At 47.7% G+C, this 26,667-nt stretch overlaps 2 protein-coding genes across 4 annotated transcripts; one reads left to right on the plus strand and one right to left on the minus strand.

Moving 5' to 3' along the window:
- The first annotated feature begins 31 nt into the window (after window positions 1-31).
- Window positions 32-20,648, plus strand: LOC143375026 (uncharacterized). Of its 3 annotated transcripts, none has more exons than XM_076823724.1 (8): window positions 32-700; window positions 8,498-8,722; window positions 9,019-9,596; window positions 16,151-16,331; window positions 16,879-17,013; window positions 17,847-18,330; window positions 18,405-18,646; window positions 18,964-20,648. In XM_076823724.1, exons 2-8 carry the CDS (start codon window positions 8,500-8,502, stop codon window positions 19,290-19,292), a joined length of 2,172 nt encoding a protein of 723 aa, XP_076679839.1. In that variant the 5' UTR covers window positions 32-700; window positions 8,498-8,499; the 3' UTR covers window positions 19,293-20,648. The 3 variants fall into 3 exon arrangements, with proteins under 3 accessions (XP_076679839.1, XP_076679837.1, XP_076679838.1); XM_076823722.1 differs by having other exon boundaries at window positions 33-700; window positions 18,405-18,660; XM_076823723.1 differs by lacking the exon at window positions 32-700 and adding an exon at window positions 3,711-3,847 and having other exon boundaries at window positions 18,405-18,660.
- Window positions 20,649-20,963: 315 nt separating this feature from the next.
- On the minus strand, window positions 20,964-25,308 carry LOC143375027 (uncharacterized). Its single transcript, XM_076823725.1, has 2 exons — window positions 24,496-25,308; window positions 20,964-22,774 (listed from the first exon to the last, which is right to left on the minus strand). The coding sequence occupies exon 2, from the start codon at window positions 22,772-22,774 to the stop codon at window positions 22,544-22,546; it is 231 nt and encodes a 76-aa protein (XP_076679840.1). The 5' UTR covers window positions 24,496-25,308; the 3' UTR covers window positions 20,964-22,543.
- Between the last annotated feature and the right edge of the window lie 1,359 nt (window positions 25,309-26,667).

Genomic DNA, 26,667 nt, shown 5'->3' on the forward strand with positions numbered 1-26,667 from the left:
GTTGTGCCGCTGACCCAAATGAATCCTATGGCCAGTCAGTCCCGGGCCGGGCTTCTTCGCGGCAATATTGCTCGCTCGATCGCAGCTGGCACCGTTTCGAGCACGCTCGTTCCCCACCGTCCAGCGACCACGCGAAATTCAGTTTCCCTCGAGACCCGCGCGAGTGTCGACGAGCCGATCGCGAGCCACCGTGCCTCCGGTCCCTGATTAATCGGTGAACCACGGTGCCCATATTGCAGCGGGGGACCAGTGAAATTATACGCGCGCCTCAGTGAAAGTTACCGATCCGCGGATAGACGAAAGGGACTCTGTGCCGCTCGATTTTCGGAGGATCCATGGTGATCGGAGGGATCTATGGTGCAGAAGGATCCGGGGGGATTTGGCCGGGAATTGTTTATATCGGGTACCAGGGAACGGTTGCTGCACTGTAGATTCGAGGAGGGAATAGTGGCTGGAGATTCGATATATCAGGTCGTGCGTGTTCGCCGGGGGAAGCAAGAAGATCGATCGTAGAGTAAATCGCCGCGCGCCACTTGGACCAGAAGGGAGGCGACCGAGGATGCCAGAGGCTAAAGGAGCAAAAACATAGAAATCGTGTTGGATCGGCTGCCGCCGGGGATCCAGATCGATCGAGATACAGATAGCGATGCGGTTACATTCCGCGGCAACGATCTACCCGCGTAATCACTGACACTCTGCAGTGAGTATCCGAACGGTTCCTTTCATTCCTCCGCCGCAGCCTCGGCGTGCATTTTTCTCTCTCCTTCGTTTCTTGTTAACGGAGGAAATGATTTGTCGAATATCAAGGACGCCTCTCCGCCTCGCGTCCTTGCGTCAGCTTATGTACGGCGCATTAATTCGCTCAATGAGCATAACAATGTAAATGCAGTCCTCGATCGGATGCGCCGATCCCGGTGCTCTGTAATCTCGAAATTGCGCTCGTTTCGCGGCAGGAGCTCTAGACGCTTTGGGCGGATTTTTTACTCCGCGGTCCTAGCGCGCAAACTTTGCGGGTAGCTATTCTTAATTAGAGAGGGTTCGATGCGTTCGCAGTCGTATAAAATTAGGGATTTTGAGGGCTCTAGCGTATTCTAGATAGCGGAGCGTGTTCCCAACATTTCTGTTTCTGGTGGGCCTCGCCATATAAGTGTTCCCTCAAAAGAAACGAAACAAGTTTTACTTACGGTAAATACCTACGCAGAATGATACGCGGAACTTAACAAATGAGATTTAAGCAGATAGTGGGTAGCAGTGTCACGAGCCTCTCCGATCCCATGTTCTTCTTTCCACTCGCTTTTTTCTCTCCCGTGGATACTTCATCAGCGGAGTTACTGGAGGGGTAACGCCACTGTAATGCCACAAACACGTAGTGTACCGTTGACAATTATTTGTGGCTAAACAAAGAAATAAGTCGATAATCTGTACAATAGCCTTTATTATACACATCTTAAGGAGCTTTAAGCTATTTTTTTTTATTTCTTGTTTTCTCAAAACAGCACTTTAAACGCATTTTTCTCGGAACCACGTTTTTCAAGTTGCCTTGCAGCATAACTTAAACAAATTCTATTCGATTCGGTGGGAATTTTTGCAGCAGCTTCTAAATTACATTAAAAAAAAATTAAAATGAATTAACAAAGAAATTAAAACGAATTTTTGCAATTTGTTTTAATTGTTCTTTTACAGTGTCAATATGGCACCTAAAAAGGGGGTATGTTCGTAGCGTAGGTGATTTCTCGATTTGAAAAAAAAGTTTGACAAAACACCCAAAAGGATGTATTCTCGGGTGTTCCATGAGAAAAATCTCGGTTATTTCTCGACAAAAATTGTTAATCGAGCTAGAGGCTATAGCGACACTCGTACAAATTAAGAATCTTTTGGAGTTTTTTGTTTCGGACAAGCTTGAGCCGGGAAATCGCCTGCGGCATGAACATGCCTCTTTTTTTAAGTACTATATTGACGCTGTAAGAAAAAACAGTAAAGCAAATTAAAAAAATTATTTTTAATTATTTCTCTATAACATAAGAGTAGCTTAATAAATACCAAAAAGATTTATTTCCTTATATTTGCATTTACTGAGAAAAGAATCTTTACATATAGCTTAATTTTTCTGCCGATCAGAGTAGAATGACCCCTTAAACCAGAATTAAACCACGTTAATTACTCGTATCTGTGGACTCCGTTACCTGTACAATGGAATTCAATTAGACAGCAAGTAAGGACACGTGTCCCCGCGACGAAACGCGGAATTCCATGGGCTTCCATCAGCCCATATCGGAGCATCCGCGAGCGTAGGAGGAAACTCGATACGTGGACGAGCCGAGGAGAGAAGAGGATTCCTAGCCCGCGAAATAGCCGTTGTTGCCTGACCTCGAAACCACGCGGAACATAGACAGCGCGGTGTGCGTCTCCTGAGGAATTTGGCACGCACGCTCTTCAACTTGGCGAGCCACCGAGCGCAACAGCTATCGATGCGCGCCGAGCGCTGGAAGCCTCACCGAGGCCGTCCTAAATCCCTCGGGCAGGCGATCCTCCAACGTATCGCTGCATATCCCGCCGATAACGTGATCGCCGATGCAAGCCGGCCGCGCCTAATCCTCCAAGACGGTAGAACCACGACTATTCGTAGCGTTACTTTCTCGCGGTATTCGTAACCCACTTTCCGAGTAGACGATGCAGTCACCCCGTACAGCGAGCTCTGTGCCGCTGCCAACACTCGAATTAGAAGCATCTAATTCGCTCGAATTACCTTCTGCCACGGACCGTCTTCTTTAGCGATCGCGAAGTGGCGATCGTTAACGAGTCTTTGACTCTGATCAGTTTTCCTGGGGTGCAACAGCCTCCCCACCCCTGAAGACGCGCACCCAGAAGGGGAGCCAAGGGGCCCTGGCACCCCCAGAAAGAAGAGGCGTTTCAAGAAGAAAAGAAAACTGAGTTTCATACTTTAAAGAAATTTTTATAATCACCGATTTCATTAAATCATGAGTGCGAAGATTAGATCCCCCTGCGAAGATTAGCAACAACAGCCACATAAATTAGCTACCACAGTCGCGTGGAGAAGTCATGGAAGTCCACTTTGAAAGGTCAATCCTCTATCGACGTACCAATTCAGCGACTCTACAGGTTTCCAATCGAAGAGGATCTCCCCGATCGTTTCAATCCTCTCCGCGATTCTTCAGCCTTTAATCCAGCCTATTATACCCTCGGAAATGGAGAGGCGTCCGGAGCCATTTTCAACTCCTATCGAGTGTATCCTAGGAGATCGCTGCGGAATGGCTGGCGATCGGCTAGCCGAGATTCCTGCGCCGGGGATCGCTGATTAATCGTGAGAAACGGTTTCAAGGTGGAGGCCAAGTATCCTTCCCGAGCCCAGAAGAGACAGGAACGCGTTGCTGTTGAGAGCGGCGGAGGAGTGGGCGACGGAGTTTCACATGACCGAGTTAGAGCATCCAGTTTTACAAGGGGCACGATGCACGGTGACACCAGATATCGTTTTCACGTAGGCCGGCTGATTGCCCCGCCGGAGAGCCTCTAATTGGCCAGAGGTCACAGCCATGAAACGTAATTTCATCCCACTGTAAGGTAATTTGCGGGAATTGCCGCCCCCTCTCTCCTTCCAATTAAATCACAAACGGCGAGCAGATAGCGACTCGCAGGGCCGACGCTTTGTTTAGTAGGCCGGTGCGATCTTCGTCAAGTCAGTCTCTCCAAACCAGAGTTTTCTTTGTGATAACGTAGAGAGGAAGAGGGAGAGAGTGAAATGGAAACGTGGTCCAAGGGCAATTGTTCTTCATCGCCTGGACCGGGCCGGTTAACGCGCGGTTATGACGCTCGTGCGAGTAATTTCAAGGTATGGTTGTTAACGACGAAGGGAAATTGATGGAGATGCTCAACCCGTCTCGCTGGCGGGGCTCGGGAAAGGCCTCTTTGTCTTGCGAAGCTTCGGGAGGGGCTTTGCTTCGATCCGTAGAATATTGATCAGAAGGATCTTGAAAGGATTTAAGGGGGCAAAAGCAACTGATATTTACGATTTTTAAAAAAACAAACTGTTGTTAATATTGGGTTAAACTCCTTTGGGATATAAATAGGCATCTTAAAATCTCTGGAAATTATTTTTTTTATGCTTATTATTATTTATTAATTGTAGAATTAATAAATCTCTTCGACCCTAAGCCCCCTTAAGGCCGTCGCGGATTTTGGCGAAGCGAAGAAATTAATAATGATTAATTATTTGCCGCTGCGCTTCAATTCTTTATAAACTCCCCTCTTCGTATCGCCGCGCTTCGCCAAAATCCGCGACGGCCTTTAGGAGGACAGAAGAGTGCAATGATAGTCGCTAAATTAGAATGCACTATCCCCAAATTGAACAATCGCATCCGAAGCAAAAATACAAATATAGCTTTTTTAAATTGCAATAACTTGCAGAGCCCTCGGGAAGGGCTCACGAATCCTCGCAGAAACAATGGACTCCGCTAGGTCTTCCTCCCAGGAATTTCGTTTTGTCAGAACTGGTTCGAGCTCCCTCGGCCGAAACAAGGCCAGGCTTCTCCGGCGTCAGCGTCTTCCCTCTTGATCTCGCCTGGCTTCACACAGGGGGACCATTTTTTTCTGACCTTGCTCCGCGCTATACCTCTCGGCATTCCGGACTAATCGAACGACACACCTCTCACCGTGTTCCTGTCCCGTGGCTCCGTGCACTATGCCGCTTAGAAACGTGCTCCTTCTATCCGTGCATTTCCATACACGTGATTAGGAAACAGTCGCGCTTCAATGTACGCGCCTGGCGGTTTACGATTCGAGAGGACACCGCCCGGCTCTGAGGAACGCGTAAGTGGCTATAAATTGGTCGCTTTACGAGCTGCTTTTTCACTGGATCCGAAGAATTTTTTTGTAGCCTTATCGTGGGTCTTTGGAGGGATATTTGGTGGCTTTTCAGCCGTCTGATTTTTTCATGGGTATCTAAACGGGTGGTTGTTTTCTTTCTCAGGGAGAAACATAGTAAAATCTCGGGGAGTTGGTGTTTTTATGGGAGGCAAAGATTTCTGTAATCTAAGATTTTTTTTTAATTCGAGTCTTTGGGGGCTTTCAATGATAATTAATATTATTTTTAATTTTCTGTAGCTTTTAGTTTGTAAGCCTAAAATGGAACTATGGCTTGGTACTTCTAATAATTGTATAATGTCGGAGTTGTTCATTATTCTGCGAAATAAAGATCGCAAAATTACAGGATTCGCTCTACGTTTAACTAATTTCTTGTCACTTTGAGGGTTCGTAGCTTTCTGCGTAAGTGGTCCAATTGATGGTAGCTGATCTTGCTGCGGCTGTTCGGGCTTCCTTTGTTCAGAGAGTACACCAGGGTGTTTATCTTGGCGATCTGGCGTCTATAAGGAAGACGAACGGCCACCGCGGTAGCTCTGTCGAAATTCGTGCGAAAGTAAATTCCTTTTTTAAAGGCTCGCCTCGGAGCAGCGCGCGTTTCCACGGACTTTCTTCGCCTTAACCTACTTCCGGCAGAAACGGCAGGAAGAATGATGTTCGCATCGGGCAAAAGAGCCGCGCGTATAATAGAGACAAGAGTAGCTTCGGACTGGTTTCTTCGAACGACATTGTTATCAGTGGAAGGAAAATTAACCTGGTTTCTGTGCCTTCTAACTGGCTTGGATCCACGAACGGTAATTTCACTGCGTCTAACTGCCACGTGAATTGAAATTCACGGAACCACCGGGGTGTGTTTCCAGTAAAGGGGCAGGGATTCGGAGAATCCGCTGTAATTACTCGAGCTTCTAACCGCGACGAAGTATCTAACACTCTTCGAAGCATTAGCAGGCCTTTGTTTGCTACCCACTTCAGTGAAATATCAGAAATATCAAGGATACCACTTCGGGATTCTATTTAAAAGATATTTCCTCCAAACCCACTAAAATTTCGTTCACATTCCAACGTAACTGCGATTACTTTGTATTAGAATTGAGGAGCCACTGGAGAATTAATTTCCCAGTAGGTACAAAGAAAAATAATGAAACTTGGATCTCTTCCAAATTTCCAGAAACCACTTCACTGGTTCATAGATCTCGCATATTTTTCGACTAAATTTCCAACGCAGATCGCGTTCCCTCGATCCACTTGCGCAACCAAAGCGAACGACCACTGCCACCGGTTCTCCAGATCGATTCGCAGGCGAGAACTTTTGAAATCCACCGCCGCTTCTAATGTCAGTCCCCCCACGTTCGACTGCTAATTCCCCTGCTGATAATATCCAGCGAAAAAGAGCGTATTCGAGCGTGCAGGTTCGTTAGCTACGCGTGAAAGTGCGCAGCCTCGAGACGAGGAAAAGGCAGTCGACCGGCGATCAGAAACAGGGAGAGAATATGCATGTTTATTATAATTTTCGATCGGCGATGCACTTGGGATAAGAGCGGGCCTCGAAAGCGGTTCGTTTAGAAATTTCACGAACCGCTCGCCTGAGATTCGCGTGACTCTGCGTACCCCTCTTACCCATTCATCCTTCCATTCTTTCCAGTTTTTAGAAACTCGACGACCCCAGTAAATTCCCGAGCCCCCTCCCTGGGAAAGAAATCGCCTCAGAAGAGAGCCCGCGACTGACAGTCCAGGAGATATTTCCTCGTGGCGTAACAATCGCTCCGTTGCAACGTCTGCTAGACGGAGTGATACTAAAATTGTCGGGTTTTAGCGCGTGGAATTAACGAACCGCTCGCTGTCCTCCTGCTGACGGATGTCTGGTAACTTAGCTCGCTGAAATTCTCGCATGTGACGTGGAGATTTCAAAATCTCCGTTCCTTGGAATTCTGAAACCCCTCCAATTTACCCTCTCCCTCAGTGGCGCACCCAGAGGAGGCCCCAAGGGGCCCTGGCACCCCCTAAACAAGGGGCTTCGTAAAAAAAAAAGAAAACTCGATTTTATTCTTCAAATCAATTTGTATAATCACCTAATGAATTTTATTGAATTTGCATAGAAAATATTTTTATCCCTTAAACTCTTCTCCCCCAAGATTAAATCCTGAGCGCGCCACTCCCTACATATCTCTTCCAGATCCAAATATATTTAGAATCTCCAAATCACTTTGAACCTCAAACACCTCCAGTTCGGGGCCCTTGTCGAAAAATGGAAGCAGCCTCGCCAGAAGTGGTTGCAGTGGAATTCGCCAGGCTGAGTCGGGGCACGATAATAAATTAGACCACGGCTGCACGCGGAATAGAAAGTTGCAGCGGTCGGGCGCAGCCAAAGAAGCGGGCAGAAGCGGAGAAACCGTGGCCGAATACGTAGAACGAGGAAGAAGGATCCCGTCAGGGCTCCCGTGTCCGCGGCACGTTCCTCTTCGGTGTCCTCTCCCTTTCATCCTCCACGGTTGACATTTTCCGCGGTTCGCCGAGAAACCAGCCGCGACTTCCTCCTTCCCGCAGTAATGACCCCCGTTGTAACAGGCGGCGTTGATTATCAACGATCCCCGCCGCTCTTCCTCCTGCGCGAGGACGTAATAATTCGACGCGCACCACGCTAATTGCCGGGGCTTTCATCGAGATTAAGGTGTTACCACTCTCACTGGGAACCTTGCCTCTGGAGACGCTGGGAATATCAGCATCTCCTCCGTTCGAGCCGCAATTTCCCTTCAAACGAACATCGAGTGGCAGCTTCGTTCTCCTTCTTCCACCTGCTCGTAGCTACGACTCCGATTGCGCTACAGATTTTTTAATAGGAGCGTGGTAGGTTCTTAGAGGGAGTCCTAATTTGTCGGATAGAAACGTAGGGAAATTTGGGATTTTTGGGGGGAATGCTAGCGACTCGAATCAACTGAAATTTGGACCATGTTTTTGTGCATTTTTGAAGAAGTCGCTGTGGTTTTTTTATCAAGTTTTAATAATAAATAGAGGAGTTATGCACGATACACTAATACGCTGGTGTGCATGGTATTTATTTTCCAGGTAATGCGAAGCAGAAAAATGAAACGGTGTTTTGACTTCAGTTTAGCGAACCAGAATAACATGGAAAAATTATTTCTGATCCTATATTAAAAACTAATAAAAAAAAAACCGCAACTTCTTCAGAGATGCATAAAATCGTGATCCAAATTTCAGACGAATCAAATCGAAAAAAATAGGATTCCCTTTAAAGCAAATCTGATCGGGCGGTTTGCTGTAGCTCTCGTAAAGTTTCCTACCTTTCTTTCGCTTCTTGGCAGGGGAGATCGTGATTTGCATTCAGCTTCATCTTTCATTTCTGTTCCGGCGTTGTTACGGAATTGGTGGAAGGAAGTTTTGTAGCTTTATTTAGAGAGAACTGGAGAGAAATGCACTTCCTGGAAATGTGCAGGTGAAACTTTTGTCTGAAACGGAAGTCTCGGATGGTAAAAGGATTCTTAGGAGTTCCATGGCTCGTGTGCGCGGCATTGAACGAAGCAGCCGTGTGAAGAAGTTAATTGGAAGCGCGATATGCAATGTTTAAAGGGGCGAGGACTGACAATGTCACTGATTCTGTTTGCAGAGATGCGAAGCGAGGTAGGAGAATGGCTGCCCACCTGCGTAGGTTCACCGATATGCATCCTGCTGCTGTCGTGGTCGCTTCTGATCTATCAGAACCAGCCATCTTCCGCGAAGAGGAGGATCGACGTGTTCGCGGTGGCCATTCTCTCCCAGAGCCTCGTCCATCAGCTGGGGCTCCTCTTCTACGCGATCCTCACGCTCATCCGGCCTAGTAACCACTTCGGAGGTAACTCTACGCGTAACTTTATCATCTCTTCGACAAGACTGCGCAGAAGTACGGCGGAATAATCAATGCATGCTGCCCAAGTTACCCTCGTCGTCTCTAATTAATCAGGGATTAATCTGACGCAAAGTTTGATAGATAGCTAAACCTACAGCGCCCAAAAATGGCCCCGTCCCACAAACTACCATCACTTGCGATACCTTCCACGCCCAAGAGCTTAAAAAACAGATGAAGCTAACTGACTTAAAGCGGCCTAAACCACCCACTCAAGAACTCCCCCAATTTCATTCCCCTCCTAGAGTTCTGCTCGACCCTAGTCTGGATGCTGAACTCGTCCAGCATCCTGCAGGAGCTGACACTGACCTCGATCGCGATCTTCACGGCGATCAGCGCTAGGAACGAGGGCCTGAAGCTCACCAAGAACCACCTCAAGTACCACCTGGTCAGCCTGAGCGTGATTAGCGCCTGCGTGGGCGTGACCGGTGTCCTGAACTTCGAGCCAGACCTCTGCGTCTTCCTGGCCCCGGAGATCTCCCTGAAATACGGCGTGTTCGTCAACTGCCTGCGGTGCCTGCTGATGCTCGCCACGGCGGTCAGCCTGCTGATGGCTCTGTTCAGAGGCATCTGTCGCACTCGCAAAGCAGAGCTTCTGAAATCCGTGTCCGACCTGTCCGAGACCAGCTCGAAGAACTCCTCCGGGGCTTTCGAGTGCCACCCGCCTCACTGGGACCCGTCGAGCGGCTCGTGCACCAGCGGCTCCACCAACAGCAGAGCCTGCCTCAGGAAGAAGAAGGTCCAGGTCGACGAAGCCAGTGGAAGACCCACCATTTACAGCATCCTCTTCGTCTGCTACGCCTTCCAGCATGTCCCCATCTTGGTAATGTCCTTTTCTTGCTGTACTTTGTGGTGCTGGGCTGTAATCTTAGAAACTTGTGCATCATGGACGTGCCGGAGCTCCGTTTTCGAGCTGGCGAACAGAACTGCGGGCAGTTCTGCTTGCGAGTCTTTGTGTAACCTTAAGAATTTCAGATAGGAAGTCATGAAGGTGGTAATTGTTACCTTATAGGGGGATTTATCGCGGGGGAAAAGTCAGGTTTATTAAACGTCTCTTGGTCGTGTTGTAAGATGCCCGGGGTATAAGAGCCGGATTTCGTAATAACCACGAAATTGCAGGCGCGCAGTGAGCCGCGACAGTGTTACACGACTAAAATCGACAGCTCTAACTTATTCCCGATTATCTTTCACGAGCGATTAAAAGTGCACTATTACGCGGCCGCTCTCTAATCCGCAAGCCAGACTATCGCGTAATTCGTTCCTTAAATTAGCTCGATAAATTGGTACTCGATTTTTTGGTCATTCCATGCGAAATCAGACACTTTTCGAGGTAACATTTCAGATTTAGGCGAACCTTGGATATGTCGTAGTCTTTAGGGATTTTTCAAAATGTCAAAAATTGTGGATCTTACAGCTCTTTGAAATATAGCGTTAACTTTTGTTCTCAAAAAATTATAACTGTTGAACTAACAAACTGATCAAAAGGAGCTTCTTCTCTAAAAATTATTTCACTGAAAAAAAAACAAATTTTTGATCATTTATTTTGCAATTGTTCTAGACAAATGCCATGTTTTCACTGTTTTCACTATTTAAAAATTTGAAAGAAATGAGGAGTCCTATTTGTCCTCTTTACGGATGTATTTTTAGAAATACGAACACTTTAAGATTGGCCAAATGGGAATTGATTGAGTGTGACGCTGCGTCACCCAGCACCGGCTCGACTGGCTGATCCGCGCGCACTACAATATTGAACTATCTAGCCAGATTGGTCTTTAACGACGCGATTGTTCGTCGACACTTTAGCTGCGTGGTTCTTTTGCAATTATTTTTTTTTACGAATTATTTAAACTGTATTAAAAAATATCCGTCAAGCAGTGGACACTAAAAATAAGCAAATCATTGTCTTACTACGGGTTTACTGCACCTCGCTGCTCAAAGCTCATGAATAAAAGAAGAACTGAACTTACCAAGAACATCTTATCAACATTATATTCCAGTGAAAGTACAGACTTCATTCTAAAATTGTATAACGTTGGAGCCACGCGTTTCATTCATATGTTCATTAAAAAAAAAACTCATCCAAGCCAAGAGTCAGCACTCTGGAAAATCAGAGTTCATCCACACACTTCTGACTGCCCAAACTGAATCATACTAAAATTGCTTGTCTGTCAAAGGGCCCCCCTTACCGGCCGGATGCCAGCTCGGGTAGCTCTCGTCCGGAAGTGGACGAGTCATCGGTCGTGTTCTCTTTCTTCCATACCGGAATTCCGTTCGCTAACGAGAAAGTTGTCGCACGTAGAGAAAGATAAATCCATCCTCCATTCGAACAAACGACTATTTCTCTGCGCGGAATATTCTCTGCCGCCTTGCAATCGTCGCGAGTGTCGCTGAATCGTACCGCCTCCGAAAAAGAAACAGGAAACGAGAAAGAGAGGACTCGAAGACCGGCCGTCGAAATATTCGAAAGTGCCATGCTTAATACGGACGATGACCTCGATGTCGAACTCGATTAACATTCGTAACGCGGCAGAATCGCCGCTGGAGAAACTCCCCTGACCTTCCTCGTTAATATTTATAATGGACCACGGGACTCTGTTTATAATCGCCACGAGTGACCAGCTTTGAATTGGGTCACTCCTATGCGGGCGTCGAGGTCTCCGCGTTTGGCCTCGGCTTTGTCCTCTTCGCGCACGAAAATCTTAATTGTTTCAATATATTAAGAGGATACTCTTTCATTGTGCCGGGCCACAGAAGATTGAATTTCATCGTATCATTCGTAAGAAACACTTCGCTCGATGAATAGGTTGCTTTACCAGCTTTACCTGATTTGCTAATACCTGACGACCCATTTCTAGAGTCTCGAATCGTTTCGTTGAGATTCGTAATGAAGTTATTAAGATAAAAAACACGAACGAACAGAGATACACGCGAGGCAACGTCTGGGTTTCTACGTGAATATTTATTGCTAATCACGGGGTCGGAGATTCCTCGGCACCATCGATCCACAACAGAGTTGGGCATTAAATAAAGAAAAAATATTCAATTAGATTATTCGCTGAGGAACGTTAATTTTTTTAATTCGCGAGAATTTATTCGACAAACTTTAACTTTACCTTTAACTATAACTCGACGTCGAGTAAAGTTAAAGTTATACTTTTAAAGTTAAAATTAAAGTTTTAAAGTTAAAGTTCAAATTAAAGTTTTAAAGTTAAAGTTCAAATTAAAGTTGAAGAAATTATTCGACGCTGAATTTGAAACTTTCGACGAATAAAAAAATTAATTTTACTCGTCAAATTCGGTTCAACATTATTCGACACATCACGACTAATTTCTTCAACTTTGATTCGTTACTCGACATTTTTGTTTAAATAACAATTTTGCCCATCTCTGATCCGCAGTCACAAAGAACCCTTACTCTTTACCCGTTGCAATAACGCGGATCAGAGGCAACGCTGTCCGTTTCCAGGTCGTAAATTAAGTGTTACAGAGATATTTGTTCTGCTACCAGTATCGAGCATTTATCCTGCGCTTGGAAGGAAGGTAATTCTCCCCTCCAAGAAGTGTGACGAGATTTACTCGCAATCCAGAAATGGAAAATGAATTTTCCGCGCGCAGAACGTAATTCAAATTAGATCTTTTATTCATTTCACATTCTCGAGCGGCTCGCGTATATCGGCCCATATACTCGCTAAATGAGCAGTGTTACCAGTGGAGCCGACCCCGATTGAAGGGAAAACGAGACGTAACCAGCGAGCGGTTTAAAAATCGATCGAATGCTAGGCGATGCTCGGGCGCGAGCTGCGTGACGCTCGCGTTCTCCATCAGACAATTAAAGCGAGGCAAAGCGTGCAAGCTCGCTTGGGATTCAGCGCGAGTTCTGGCTGAAATTGATTGGAGAAACTCGCCTCGCCGCGAAAAGACGAGGAGAAACCGACGGGGCGAGGGAGCACAGGGAAAGAGAGGAAAAATATGACGCGCCCCTCATTGTGGCGCGAATCGGAGCGATACGCCTGTGCAGCACGCGTGCAACGAACACTCGTTACGTAGGTATCCAATGTACACACCTGCCGAAAGTATCGCGGCGATGCTCTTCCAGAGAGTCGGAGCAGAAAATCGATAGCAAAATGTGCTGGAATCACGCGTGAGACCTCTAATTGCGGCGATAACGAACTCTGAAAGCCACTGACGCTGAATCGGCTTCTAATCGATCTTCATATCGGGACGGTTTCTTTTGACCACGAAGGACTCGATGAGGAAGATTTAGATGCCATTTTTTGTGGATTTAACGGGACGAGTATCGACTTTGGGAATTTTCAATTGGTGGCACTTGAGGGGAAAAATAGGTGGCTTTAAGAATTTTTTACAAGAAGACGTTATAACATATCCTAAAAAAGGTTTTTGCCTTTTGTTAATACACTCGTTGGGGTACAAAAAAATAATTTTGTTCCATGTTTTCGATCTCGATGCCTGTTTTAGATGACGGTCAGTGCAGCGGTGCCAAAAAGAGATGCCTAAACGGAAAGCATGAAAACTCACGGGATGCTTTGTAATCAAAAATCTAAAAAAAATTATTTATATTAATGGCTACTACGTTGCTACTTTGTCGCAGCAAAAAACACCAAAACTGCGATGATTGGTGTACATTTGAACGAAGTAGTGCAAAAAGAGGTAATTTTACGCATAAATGTGCAGATAAAAAAAAAACTCGTGGTTCGAAAATTTATATTAGAGGACGATGCGATAACGAGTCCAATTCTGAAACAAACGCCTCATGATTTTTTTTAATCGGATCGGTAGATCTTCCGAAATCGCGGTTACCGTTTAGGCATTTCTTTTTGACAGCGCCGCACTAAGCGCCACCTAGGAACTGCAAGAGAGCGAAAAACACGAAGCAAAAAATTTCTTTCGCACCCTAATAAGTGTATTATTAAAAGCCAAGAATATTTTTTAGGATATGTTACAACCTCTTATTGTAAAAATTCATAAACATCGCCTATTTTTCGAGCCTTTTCACTGGAAGATTCCCTTAACGATTTGTGGCAGGAGAGGCCTTTGGATTCCCGAGTATTACGTTGCAGAGTTTCTCGACCTCTTTCCCAATGAATCTTTAATTCAATGTGCCTTTCAAGTCATGTAGGAAATCATAAGCTTCTGCTCACACTTACTTTTTACTCAATTTTCACTCCTTCTGCTGAAGCGTCGGCTTTCTAAGGAGCTCTCATGTTAAACGGAGAGAATGCCGAGTGAAATTGGAAATTTTTTATTAGATCGCCCGTGAACAGTTTCACTGTGTTAATAGAACGATATTTCGAGGTTTCCCTTTCCTTCTACAGTGCCAGGCTCGCACACGCATTCGCGTCACGTTCCTAAGCAGCCGTACTCATTAATTAAGGTATCTCAGTTTCGATTTCATATCTGCTCCGCCCGTTACGCGCGCAACCGCCTCGAATTAAAGCTTCGTAATCTCGGGCTTGTTTACGGTGTTCACCTCTCCACATAATTCCACGTAAATTCGCGGCAAGCATTTCCTAAGCAGCCGACACCCCTTTTTCTCGCGACGTATCGTTAACTTTTACGTAAGCGCAGCGATACGTTTGCTGCTTGGTTGTTGCGTAAGTAGGTACCGTTTTTCGCGGGCCGATCTAGCAGCATTTTCGTTCCCAAGAAAGTTGTACACTCGGTTTCATTAATATTCGCGCTTAAATTAGCGCGCAAATTGAAATTCATTAACTGAGTTCTTAAGCAGTGGGTATTTCATTGCTCGCGCGAAATCCAACGAACATTAACAAACCCGTCCAGCGTTTATACATTTCGAAAAGGAATCTTGTCTACGGCGTATGAAAACCGGGGTCCCTCGACCTCGAAATTCTGTGGTACATTCTGGAAACGATTTCTCCGCCGAGATATCCAGTTTTCGACCGAAACGCACATGCTCGAGCAGTGGCGCACTGAGGATTTAACTTCGGGGGAGCCAAATTGAACGGACAAAAATATTTCTAATGCAAATTCAGTAAAAATTTATTAGGTGATTCTACAAATCGATCTAACGAATGAAATCGAGTGTTCTTTTCTTTTTACAAAGCTCTTGAATTACTTCACTCGTGGTTACATTAATCTCCTTTCTCCCTTTTCTTTGGGGGGTGCCAGGCTCCGTCTGAGTGCGGCACTGTGCTCCAGAAGGAATGCCTGTTTGCTTCAGAAACTCGAAGGAATCCCCTTCATTCTGCTTTCCGAACTCCAAATCAGTGTACATCCCCCAGCAGCCCCTAAATCACCCGATGCCAAATAATTTCCCTGCGTCGCTAAAAACGCCAGGTACCCAGGCTTACCTAACCCAGACTCGAAGGCACGATAACACGATCCTGACACCCTGTCCCAAGCTGTTACGTGGAAGATCGGCCGCGGTTACCGGCGCACGTAGCTGCGCATGCAGGCCAACGTAAAAAGGCGCGCAACGGGCGGTGCGCTTTTGAAAGCGCGACCGTATGCAGTTTTCACTGTTGAAACGCCCCCGGTTCGCTTGGGCTCGTTAAAATCGAAAGTGAAGCCACGTAAGACGGCGTTTCGACGTTTCCCTCGGTGGTTGCCCACCTTTTTTCCCCGTCGCGTCGCTCGCCGAGCACGAGTGGAAATTACAGGAGCGCACGCGTCGCTCGTATATCGACGCATCCGCGGCAGACGAGTCGAAACAATTAGCCGCATGCGATGCAGTCGCATTCCGCTGGCCGCTTTTCGCCCGGCGAAAGCCGCGGCCGATCGTTCCTGACACGATTTCTTGTGGAAATCATCGATAGAAGGGAACGACGGGGCCCGTGTCCTCGATTCACCTCCGCGCGACCGTGTCTAGGAACAGAAGCTCGAGTTACTCGAACAGGGGTGCGGGAACTCTAGCTCGGCGAGATGGGTTGAACAATGCAAGGGGATTGGAGAAGAGCAATTCTTTAATTGCTCCGCTCCGAAATGAAGATACCTGCTCCAGCTCCGCTTCGTGCTCCGAGCACAGCGTTTGCATTTCGAAAAAATTTACAGGGATTATAATATATTTTCAACGCTGTAGAATCCGGAATTAGTATTTATAAAAAGTTTCACTCCTGTGTTTTTATAAAAGAAATAATATAATTCGAATAATTAGAAGAATACAGATTTAAAATTTGTAGTGGTTTATTGTTCAAAGAGACTACTTAGGGCTCGTACATAAAATATGGATACGCAGGGAATTTGGTGTACAGAAAATCTAAGGCTAACAGTGCAGGGAGCTCGAGGGGTGGTATTCTGATTAATTCCCTTGACAGTGTAGGAGACACAGAATTGAAGCTCAAGAAAACCGAAGGAGATAGGCTTGAATGAGTAACAGAGGAACATTCTCTTCCCTCGCAGGTGATATCTATCAAACCAGCAGTCCTCAGGGACTTCTGCACGCCACAGAATCTCGCGACCTGGCTACCCCTGCTGAAGGACACCCTGCTGCCGGTGTTCCTCGCTCTCTTCGACAAAATGTTCTGCCGCTACGTGGCCAGGGTCTACACGAAGCAGGATCACACGGGGAGACTGTCCCATGGTAACTCTCGGGTCTCGTTAAACGTTAACGGAACTAGCTCTCAAAGAGTCCCGCGCGTTTGAAGTTCGATTAGGAAAGACGACATTTCTCGTGCATTATCGTCGAAGGAAACAGGATTCCCTGGTTCCGCGGTATTTCTCCGCTGTGCGTGGCGTCGATTCTCGAGTAGAAAAATGCACGATGCACGCGTGGGAACGCAGAGACTCATCGGCGTGTAATCGTCAAGGAGAGATATATCAGTTATGCGACAAGCCGCAATCTCGCAATCGCAGGTAACCGCATACCGCGCGGTTAATTTCCCTTTTACTCGCGCGTGCTTCGCCTTTTTCGCGGCTTTTCTTTTACTCGACTGGGCTCTCCGTCGTACACCGTTGCTAGAGCACCTCGATCATCCACGAGATTTTCGTGCCGCGTTGAAAAAGCTGCGGTACCTCGCCGCACCGTTTTCCGCCTCGAATCGCGCTGATATTTTCGCAACACCGGCGAGGGAAACTGCGAACCCGCCACGTACGATTTCACGGAAACATCTGTTACGCTTCCTTTCCAGGCGGCATAGACGGCAAGTTTCGCCACTTCGAGCAGGACACCGAGTACAAGCTGCAGTTGAACCTGAACCACGGGCTCAAGTTCCCCCTGACTAACGGAAGCCTCTACGGCCGGTTGCACAATCACCAAAACAGAGGCTAGTACACGGACCTATTAACGTCGCAGCATTTTATTCGCCGCCACATCGTGCACAGTACACAGCTCCTTTTAAACCTCCGCCAATTCCAACAGCAGCGCCGACGAAGCTTCGTTGCGATGCTAATTCAATCGTCACTCGAGAATTACCAATCGGTTGCAAACTCAAGGTGTAGTAATTACCATTTAATTTGCATAATTGCTCTGTGATCGAGTGGATCATCGGCTGTTGCGCAATCGACGCCTGAGGAAACACGAAGAACTCTTGTCCGCGAGGGTTCCACGGTTCGAAAAGTTTCTAGTCCCCCGCGAAGTTCTACCTGCTCTTAACGCGTCGCATATTCTGCGACCGCGATGGAGGAACGCTTTTCCAATTCCCGATCGCGGGTCCCGCCCGACCCGGTGAATACGCGTCAGGAATTTCGCGCGACGATGATCTTCCGCCGATAGAAAGTACGGAGTGACTCGTTTCCGCGCGAACGGTGGCTTCCACCGCGAATACTTGAAATTATGGGCCACTGGCGAAGTGGAAAATCGATATTCCTGGTCACGTTCCGCGGTGTCTGTGCTGGTATTTCAGGCCGGGGCCAGCATACGTGTCTTTTTCAATAGAGTTTTGATCGTTTTCCTGTTTACCCGCTGGTACTGCGAGGCAAATCGAAGTCATCATCGGGACATCAGATTGTTTGAAGTTTAGACAGAAAATAGGTTGCTGCAAAGTTAATAAAGTCCCCAGGTCCCCTCTTCTCCAGAACCTAGCCCCTTCCCTCTCCTCTTTGACATTAAAATTAAAAAGATTCGTGGAATCACATCGCAACGAGGACCCTTTTACAGGAAAGACAGGCACGATCACAATGGGGATACAGCACTACCCCAGAACGCAGTCCCTGAACGAGGACAGCAACTACGCTTCTCTGCCCGCGGAGCTTTCCTCCTTCACAAGCTCGACCTTCGAGCCGCGCCAAGACGCGAACCACGCGGAGGCCCTGAAGAGACCCACCTGCGAGCCGCAAATCAAGCGACCGAGGCCCAACGAGAGCTTCCAGGAGTTGCCCGGCAGTCGTAGGAAGATCGGCAGCACGGACGTCTTCGGGCAGAACATGGAGAACCTGGTGCAGCTGGAGGACCCGTGCGTGAAGCGCAAGTTCACGAAGAGCTTAGACGAGATACGAGAGGAGCCTCCGAGGAGGCACGCCAGGAGCGTGCTGGGCCTGGAGAACTTGATCGCTGGATTGGACGGGAACCTCCACGAGCAGCAGCGCTACCCCAGGGTCACCCTTCGGAGGAACCAGAGCTTCGATCACGCGAGATGCCAGTCGTGAGCTTTTTCTCTTGATTCTCTGGCTAATCCTGTTGTTGCGAGTGGTTAGAAGGAAACGCGACGTGTTTCAGGTACCACCGACCCATTCTAGACTCCAGGACCTACGACTTGAAGAAGCAAGAGCAGAAGAAGGAGCAGCAGAGTGTCCAGAGGCAAGAGACCCAGGCCAGTGTCGATGGCTACGAAACCTCCGACGACGAGAGCTGCGACCTGGAGAACGGGGACTTCGACACGATCAGCTCGTGCAGGAGTCGAAGCAGGAGCTGCTGCTCGGTCACCACGGTGGCGAATGACGATTTCGAGTATTTCCAACGTAAGGGAACCAAGGTATCATCCTTTGTCTCATGATCTTGGTCAGGGAATCTCGATCGCGCCCCCTCGAGCCGGTGAGTCTTCAGGTTCGATTAGAAGATCCCTTGCCACGTCCCCGTAGCTACAGCCACGCCCTGCGTTTCGCACTGTTACTCTGGAAGCGTATAGAAGCGCCTAACGAGCACCCCGGAGCACGCGAGCGATCCCAGTCACTCGGACGTTGATGAAGAAAGGCGGTCGCGCGCGAGAACACTTTATTGGCCTTTCATCGGGCGAGCACTTGCGTAACGAGGGCCGTGGGAACGTGCTGTTTTGCAGGTGGAGCTGTTGCCCTCGAAGAGAACCGGCGAGGTAAAGGTCAACATGCGATCTTTCACGCCGAGGATCATCGAGAACGGGACGAACGAGCTGCGCGAGGAGAGGAGGTGCAAGCTGGCCGACACCAAGCCGAGCATACAGTCCTACCACCTGAAGAAGGCGAGGATCAGCCCCGGCTACTCGATGAACGACCTCGACAAGCTGACGATGGACAGGAGGCTGCCGGACCTCTCGCTCGAGAGCCTCAAGAGCATCCTGATGAGCACGGATGTCAGCTACCTGGACAACGGGGACATCTGCAGGCACGACATCGGCGGCTCTGTGCCTGACTTCAAGAAGATCTTCGTCACGGAGTTCATATGAGAGGAATGGACCAAGCTCTGGGCGTGTGTTGGAGATAATTAGGCGGAGAGGGCGACGGGAAGACTGTACAGAGTGGTTCGTGCGAAATAAGCAGGCTTCTTCCTTTGGAATGCCACTTGTTTATTGAGTGGCTAGTCCAAGGGATGAAGGAGGGTTTGGATCTTTGCCGAGGGAGACGCTTCGAAGCGAGGATGTTGGGACTGTGCACAATGTTGAGAAATTAGAAGGCTCGTTCTTTCAGGAGAGGTTCGATCCCAGGGAGAAATCGCGGTGTAATCCGCTGCGGTTCCTCCACGTTTGGAGATCCAGAAAATTATGCAACAGCTTCACGGAAGTAGCCGCGTTGGAAAGTTCGGGGGCGCGGCGGGTCTAGTTGAACAAGTTAACTAATTCAATTGGCAGAGTCTCTTTCTCCCTTTGTTTCTTTGAGTCGTCGCTCGATCTTCAAGGTCCGCGTTAACGCGATGAAAGCAACGATTGGACTGCGGATTGAAAGGCTGCGTCTTTGAATAGACGATGCTTATCTGGGAACGCGAAACGCAATTGGAATATTCTCCTCTCTTTTCCCATCGTTTCATAAACATTTACTATCCTGAATTCTTTCCACTGCAAGCCCTATTGAAAAGGGGATACAACGAATTCGGTTACTCTATCGCATCGAGCACAAACTAAACGTAAAAGGAACCAAGGCCTGGCAAGCAGATACTTCAACCCCCCAAAAAGCACTAGCTCCTAAAAATACACGAAATCTACTTGCAGCAATGTGGTGCGAAGCTGGAAAACACCCTCCCCAACCCCGTCCGCGTGCAAACAAACTCCCAGGGCCCCCGTCCCTCCGTCCATCCCCCTGGAAAAACCGTGTTTGCAGATCCGCAGTCCATCGACGGCGGGGCGAGAACTCGGCCAAGGGATTGCGCTCGGCTAACGGGAGAAACAAATGGCCGGGACTTTATTCGAACTCGCGACTCCGCGTTTAAATAGAACGGACGCATTACGGTGAGACGGCGTCTGGCCGTAAATCAGCGTGCCCTGGCGTAATAACTTACGAGCGAAGGATCGAAATTGCAGCGCGCTTTGAGTTACGAGCAGCGCGCGGATGCGACGAACTCCGAATAGGAATGCGAACGGACGCGCGCGCCTGTAAAATATCCTTGTAAAATATGCCCCTCCATTGTTCTCTCCCCCGTTCCCGTTATCCCGTGAGATTTTTAATAAAACGCGACCCCCTCCCCCTCTCAGCATTGTGTGGAGATCGATTTGTATATATCTTGTACATTTGTATGGTAATATTTAACTCGGAGTAAATACATGTGTACGCGGTACGTGGCAGTGTGCGCTCTCCAATTAATCCTCTGATGGTCCATGGAGAACAATTGACGGGGGGGGGGGGGGAATCGTGGATTACAATTGTGTGATGGAACTGTTTGAGGGGCGGGGCCGCGGGGGAGGAAGTAATTGTTTCATTGAAGGGCTACATATTTCCATTTTCTGCAGTGGAGAGATTGTATTTCTGTGAATCGGTTGACAGGGGGAGTCTGATGGACGCAGTAAAGTGTTGCAGAATCTGACAGACGTTCGAAGTGGTAAGCTTCCTCTTCAATTTTCAGCAGAAGTGATTTTCTAATTATTTCGTGGGGTATTTTCAGCTGTTTTTATTTATAATGCATTCATCATTCGAGTTTTTCGATGACCTGAATTTTTATTCGTGGCTTAAAACGTTGCGTTTAAAACTTTATTTTAAAAAGTTCCGTTTTGCGACCCTTGTCTACTTTACGCCCTAGGCAACTGTCTAATTTTGCCTGTGGGGACGAACCGGGATTGTGTGTACTGTGAGTATCATTCTTCTTTTTATTTAATTTTCAGAAGCTAGTAGGGGTCTGCAAATGAATCTGTCTATCGAGGTCTCTAAAAAATTTATTCCTATCGTACAATGAGTGTCGAGGGTATCCTAGAAGAGAGACGCGAGTCTGTTCTGTCGCTATAATATCTCGTCGGCTCTCAGCGAAGCCAATTATTCTCGTTCAACTAGGATCGTGTCCGCGGATAACCCCTCGCCGCTCAGGGGACTGTAATTATCGCGTGTATTACGTGCGCGGACTTTTTGGTACTCGTTGTTTTTCAGCCTGTACACCGACGGACACGATTATCACGTGCGCGCCCTACGATAGGTCCTAATCGTCGCTTAATCGCCTAATTAAATTGTACGTACCGCGTTTTATTACGCTCGCGTTGACTAGCAATACACGGTTTGGCATCGTTAATCGTATCTCTAATTATCTACCCTCCAGTGGCGTAGGAACGGCTTCTCCCCTTCGCCGGGGATAAAAACGCCGAGAAATCTGCTCGCTCGTGTAATTACGCCTATAAAATCGGTGGAGTGCTATTACTCGGAGAAGGCGGATGCACAGATACACCGAGCTTTACATTCGATTTCTAATTTAGGGTAAAACAGTAGCGTCTGCGGAGAACTAAAAAGACTTCGTTGCCACGGTGACATAGCGCTGGTAAATTGGGGACATTGCAGCCAGAGGGGTGTAGCTCCATATTTACCAAATTCAAGTAAATTAAAAAAAACTCTTTACAAAATTATTGCTTTGAATTAAAGAGAACACTGATTGAAAAATATATTTTTCACACAGTGAGTAATAGTTATTGGTTCGATAAGCTTTTATTTCTATTTTTCGAGACAAAATATTCTATGATAAAAATATTAATTAATATTAATATTTCCATTTTTATTATTTGCAATTAATCGCTCATTCGTTAACTTCTTTGCAAACTTCTTTTTTACACATATCACGCGTTATAACTCAAAGCCTGTAAAAAATGGAGCTGCACCTCTCTCTCGCAAGGTCCCGAATTCATTATCATTTAATATATTACAAAAATCTGATTGCCTGCTTCCTGTTATCGTTCTACTACCCTTGACAATTAATCTCTTATTACTACCATACACTCTAATCTCGCAGCTACAGGCCAAAGACACTCTAATTGAACTAGCCAAGCACTTCTATCCCCGTTTCTCAGGAACAGAAAGAAGAATCACTGAGAATCTCGACGCGTAGCGGCGGCAAGTGATTAAACTCGAAAGAATGGTACTTAAATAATGAATCTCGCATGGCGAACGTTGCTACGCCACTGTACGTAGAAATGGGACTCGGTTCTCTTTGGTATAAAATTGCAATGATCGCGCTGGATCCGCGGGAGTGGTGGGATCTCAATGGCTGGCGTAGACGAGATCGCTGCCGCGAAAGATTGCCTCGATCATGGACTTCCGGTTGAGCTTTCCGCCCCTGGACTCGACGATCGCCACCAGTTGCTGATATCGCTTCCACGCGGTCACCGAGGCCGCTTCCCCTTCCGGTCCGCTCTTAATCTTCTGATACACATCCGTGCTCCTGACCGCAGCCTCGGAAGTCTGGCAGACGCTTTCCGTGTCCGGTATCATCTGGAATTCCGTGGCAAGCTTTTAGACAGAGAAAGCAGCTCCGTAAACCCACGTGATGTGGGCATATTCATGAATTATTGTGGCTTCTAATTTTAACAAAGAATGAACCTGGCAGCCGCTCAAACATTCCGCAAAAGAATTCCAAGAGGAACGATTTAATGGGGGTAGAACGAGCTCCCCTCGTTCTTCCATCAATCGGGCTAATCGCTCCAGATCGCCCGGGTCTGTAATTAGCGCGACACGATGGAAAAGCCCCGGTTTAATCGCGAGCTCGAATCTCCGGGACGTTTGCTCGGGTTTGACCGATGTTTGTAGGACGCCGTGTATACACGTGTAACGCAAGCCTAAAGCCAGCCCTCGAAATCAATACTCCGCATTACACTGTTACTAAGGATTCCCATCCCCCATCGCCAGATTCACCCCCGTGCCAGGCAGGGGTTCAATGGCCAAAATACAGGCCCCTCCGCGTAACACGTCCGCGAAACGAATGGGAGCGCGCGGTGGCTTCGATTGTCTCTCTTTTCCCCGTCTATACTTCGTTGGCTCGATCGCGTAGAAAAATGGACGAGAACAGGGTGAAACCGGTGCTATCTCCAGAGGAAAAGCTTTTAAAAAACCCTCCGACGCTCTCTCCCCTCGGCTCCTCCGGGGATGGAAAGAGGGGAAATGGAAAACAGACGAAGCTTCTGCCTGAATACTCCATTTAACTCGCGGAAATGTCGTTATACCTACTTTAGGAAATACAGGGTTTCCTTAGAGTTTTTATGAATTCCAGCGGAGATCCCGCTGAATTTTCAGAAGAATTCTTCGGGATTACTTCGGGGGGAATCGCGTTTTATGAGGGAAGTTCGCCGGCTCCTCTGTTCCGCGGTGGAAATATTGGCCGAGTTTCTGCGCGAGGGGGTGGAAACGGAGCAATAATTCCGACGAGGTCGTAATACAGGAATTGCTGTTTTTATGGGTTGGAAAAAAGTTAGCCCGCCTTCTTCTATTTACGTCTCGGGAAGTTTAAGCACCGCAGCTCAGGAGTTCTCAGGGGCGCACCCAAGCCACTTTAACTTTTTCCGCTTCCGCGGCCGCGATAAACATTTATCTTGTTCGGGAATTTCGCGGGCGCTTTGAAGTTCGGGGAAAGTTGCCGCGTCAAGGAATATTGCCAGGCATGATGGATATTAGAGGGAATCGAAGTGGAGCAGGGATCTCTTCCCGAGGAAGCTTCCGACGCTTAGTCGACTTTAATGGAAGCTTCCATTGTCCGCTGATTGAAAAAGAATAGCCCGATACGCCGGCAACCACGAACAGTGATTAGCAAGTCCATCCTACGGAGCGCCAACTGTGCAATTAGAAGCCGAGAACGCGGAGGCCGAAGCAATTAGATTTTTAAGCCGCGCGGGTCGTTAATGCGAACCTCGAAAATGCAGATTGAAACAGAGAATTCCCGGCGGAGTAGAGTAACTTCCGAAGCTCGCGCTAAACTAAATAAACATTACCACTGGGAGATCTTCGCAAGCAACGGGGACTCGATCTCCAAAGTTTAATTCGCGGGGGCGTTGATCGGAAGCTCGAAACACCCCATAGGCAAGAATTCAATTGCAAACTTTACTCTTGGATAAGTAACACTGCTTGAATTTCTGCCGCCTGAAACGCGAATGGAGAGCTTCAAAGCGACCGTGGAAGCAGAAGAATCCCCGCAATAAAGGAACTTAGAGAGCAAGACCCACCTCGGCGTTCAGCAGCGTCCTCTTCTTCTTCTTCCCTCCTCGTTCCCTGGTCCTGATCCAATTAACCAACGGGTTAAGGTCGCTTCTCGCAGAGGCCCAGTAGAGGAGCGAGCGTGTCTGGTGGAAATCGGAGATGGGATCGATCGGAACGCCGCGAAAGCGGATTCGGAGCACAGCACGGTCCAAGAGTAACTGAAGAAGGCCAACAAACGCCGACCATCAGCTGGTTTCCCCGATTACTCCCCTCCTCTGTCCAGGAACCCACATGTGCCGGCCATATGGGGGGGAAAGGTTGGCGGAGGGCTGGAGAGACAACCAGGGGACCCGGCGCTTTCGTTAGCACCCTTCGTGCCCCGAGTCTCTCCCGTGTCGAGGGTTCGTTTCCGGCCGCCGTTCGCGTGCCAACGATTTTTAAACCTCCCGACGGTTTGCACGCCCCCCTCGACCCTACGCTTTTCAGCTTCCTTGGGGGTGTGTTTGCACCTTGAACTGCCGTGTGTCTTTTACGGAGCACCGTTGGCCCCGATATCCAGGCCTCGATCGAATTCGTTCACTGTGCCATCCGCCGTTGCCCCTGGCTGTTTGGAAATGTCGTTAGTGGCTTGATAATTGCGTGGGTCTGTTAGGAATCCACAGTAGGATGAATTAGCGGGTGCGTGTTAAGATCATCGAAGCGGTCGAACGCTGGATCTGCCAGCTGCTCCTCTTGCCAGCGTGCTACTTGGAGATTTTTTGGCAGATCGAATTGTCGCGATGTGCCGGGCTGCTGTTTGTACGAATGTTGCGCGCGGTATGCACCCGGGCCGTTCCGTGGGAGCTGTTCATTGGAAATCGATGAGTTTGCGGAGTTTCCGCTGCCACCCAACCATCGTTGGATATACAAATGTAAATTGGGTTGATGCACTTTAGGATTCACTCCGCGCAGGTAACTACGGCTGATTTAAACAGAGCTTTAATTAGTATGCCGCGCTGAATATCGGAGCCTTTAATTGAAGTGTCCGTAGACCTCGTTGTCTCTACAACTGCACCGTAGCTGCACGCGAATGCAGTTATGCAAGCGAGTTATCGGCAAATCGACGTTAATTGCCATCTGGTTTAGTCCGGTGACGAGGCGAGAAGTAGGTGTACTATATACTCTCTGCGTACACAATCCTTTAATTCAAATCTTCCCTTTTTAAACGCGAGTATTTGAATTCGATCTTCTGACGGTTTGACTACGAAGGCTTTGAAGAAATAGTTAAGATTTCGACGGAAAAACTTCGACGTGTTTATGCAAGAAAATGGTTTAATTTAATTTAATTAAAAAATAGTTTCGTTTTATTTCGCTTCTTAATAGCTAGAATACACAGTTTGCTAACTCCGGCGGCGCGGCGCTACGAAGATATACCTACCTACCAATAAAACAATCTCAAATGAATTATTTTTTAATAAAAAAAAATTCTTGTTATCCGAATTGACATCCTTAAAGTTTTAGAAAGATTCACTTTGTATTCGTTGGGAAAATAATTCTGAAAAACAACCGTTTTCAGCGTCCTAAACCAAGTTCCCCCTTAAAGGAAGACATATCACAGAAGAACGGTAAGATTTCATTAACTTTCAAACTCAGTCGCTGGATTCCCCAAGTCGTAAAACCAATTGCGTCCAATCGGCTTGTTTACGAGACTCGTATCAGCTTTCAGTGGTCACCGATGCACCGAGGAAGCGGAGATGATATCCTCGCAAAAGAGCCGGACAAATCCACCCGATCGATGCAAAGAAGCTTCCACAGACTCGCGGACCCATTCCCTCCCGTCTCCAGGATATTCCTCCGCAATTTTTCAGGACCGCGAAGCTTCGTCCGCTCAAAAGTCATTCTAAACAGAGAAACCTCCGAACGGAATTCGATCCATCAGTGTCTTAAATTCAATTCGGTTCCCCCAACAAGATTTCCCTCGGAAGGGAAACGGAAACTGTGCTGCTCCGTATAATACGTAACTCTCTACGTAGCAACCACAATTATCTATCTTACTACGGTCCAGTGAGTTGCTGCAGCGGGAAAATTGGTGAGTGACGGCGAAAATTGCCCCGTTGATTTCCAACTGTCCACATTCCTCGACGTCCACGACGCCGTCATAGGGTCTCCTGGCAGCCCATTGTGGAACGTCGAGGGAATCGAGTAAATTGGCTGAATTG

This window comes from Andrena cerasifolii, chromosome 12 (assembly GCF_050908995.1).
Source record: "Andrena cerasifolii isolate SP2316 chromosome 12, iyAndCera1_principal, whole genome shotgun sequence".
NCBI classification, from domain to species: Eukaryota; Metazoa; Arthropoda; class Insecta; order Hymenoptera; family Andrenidae; genus Andrena; species Andrena cerasifolii.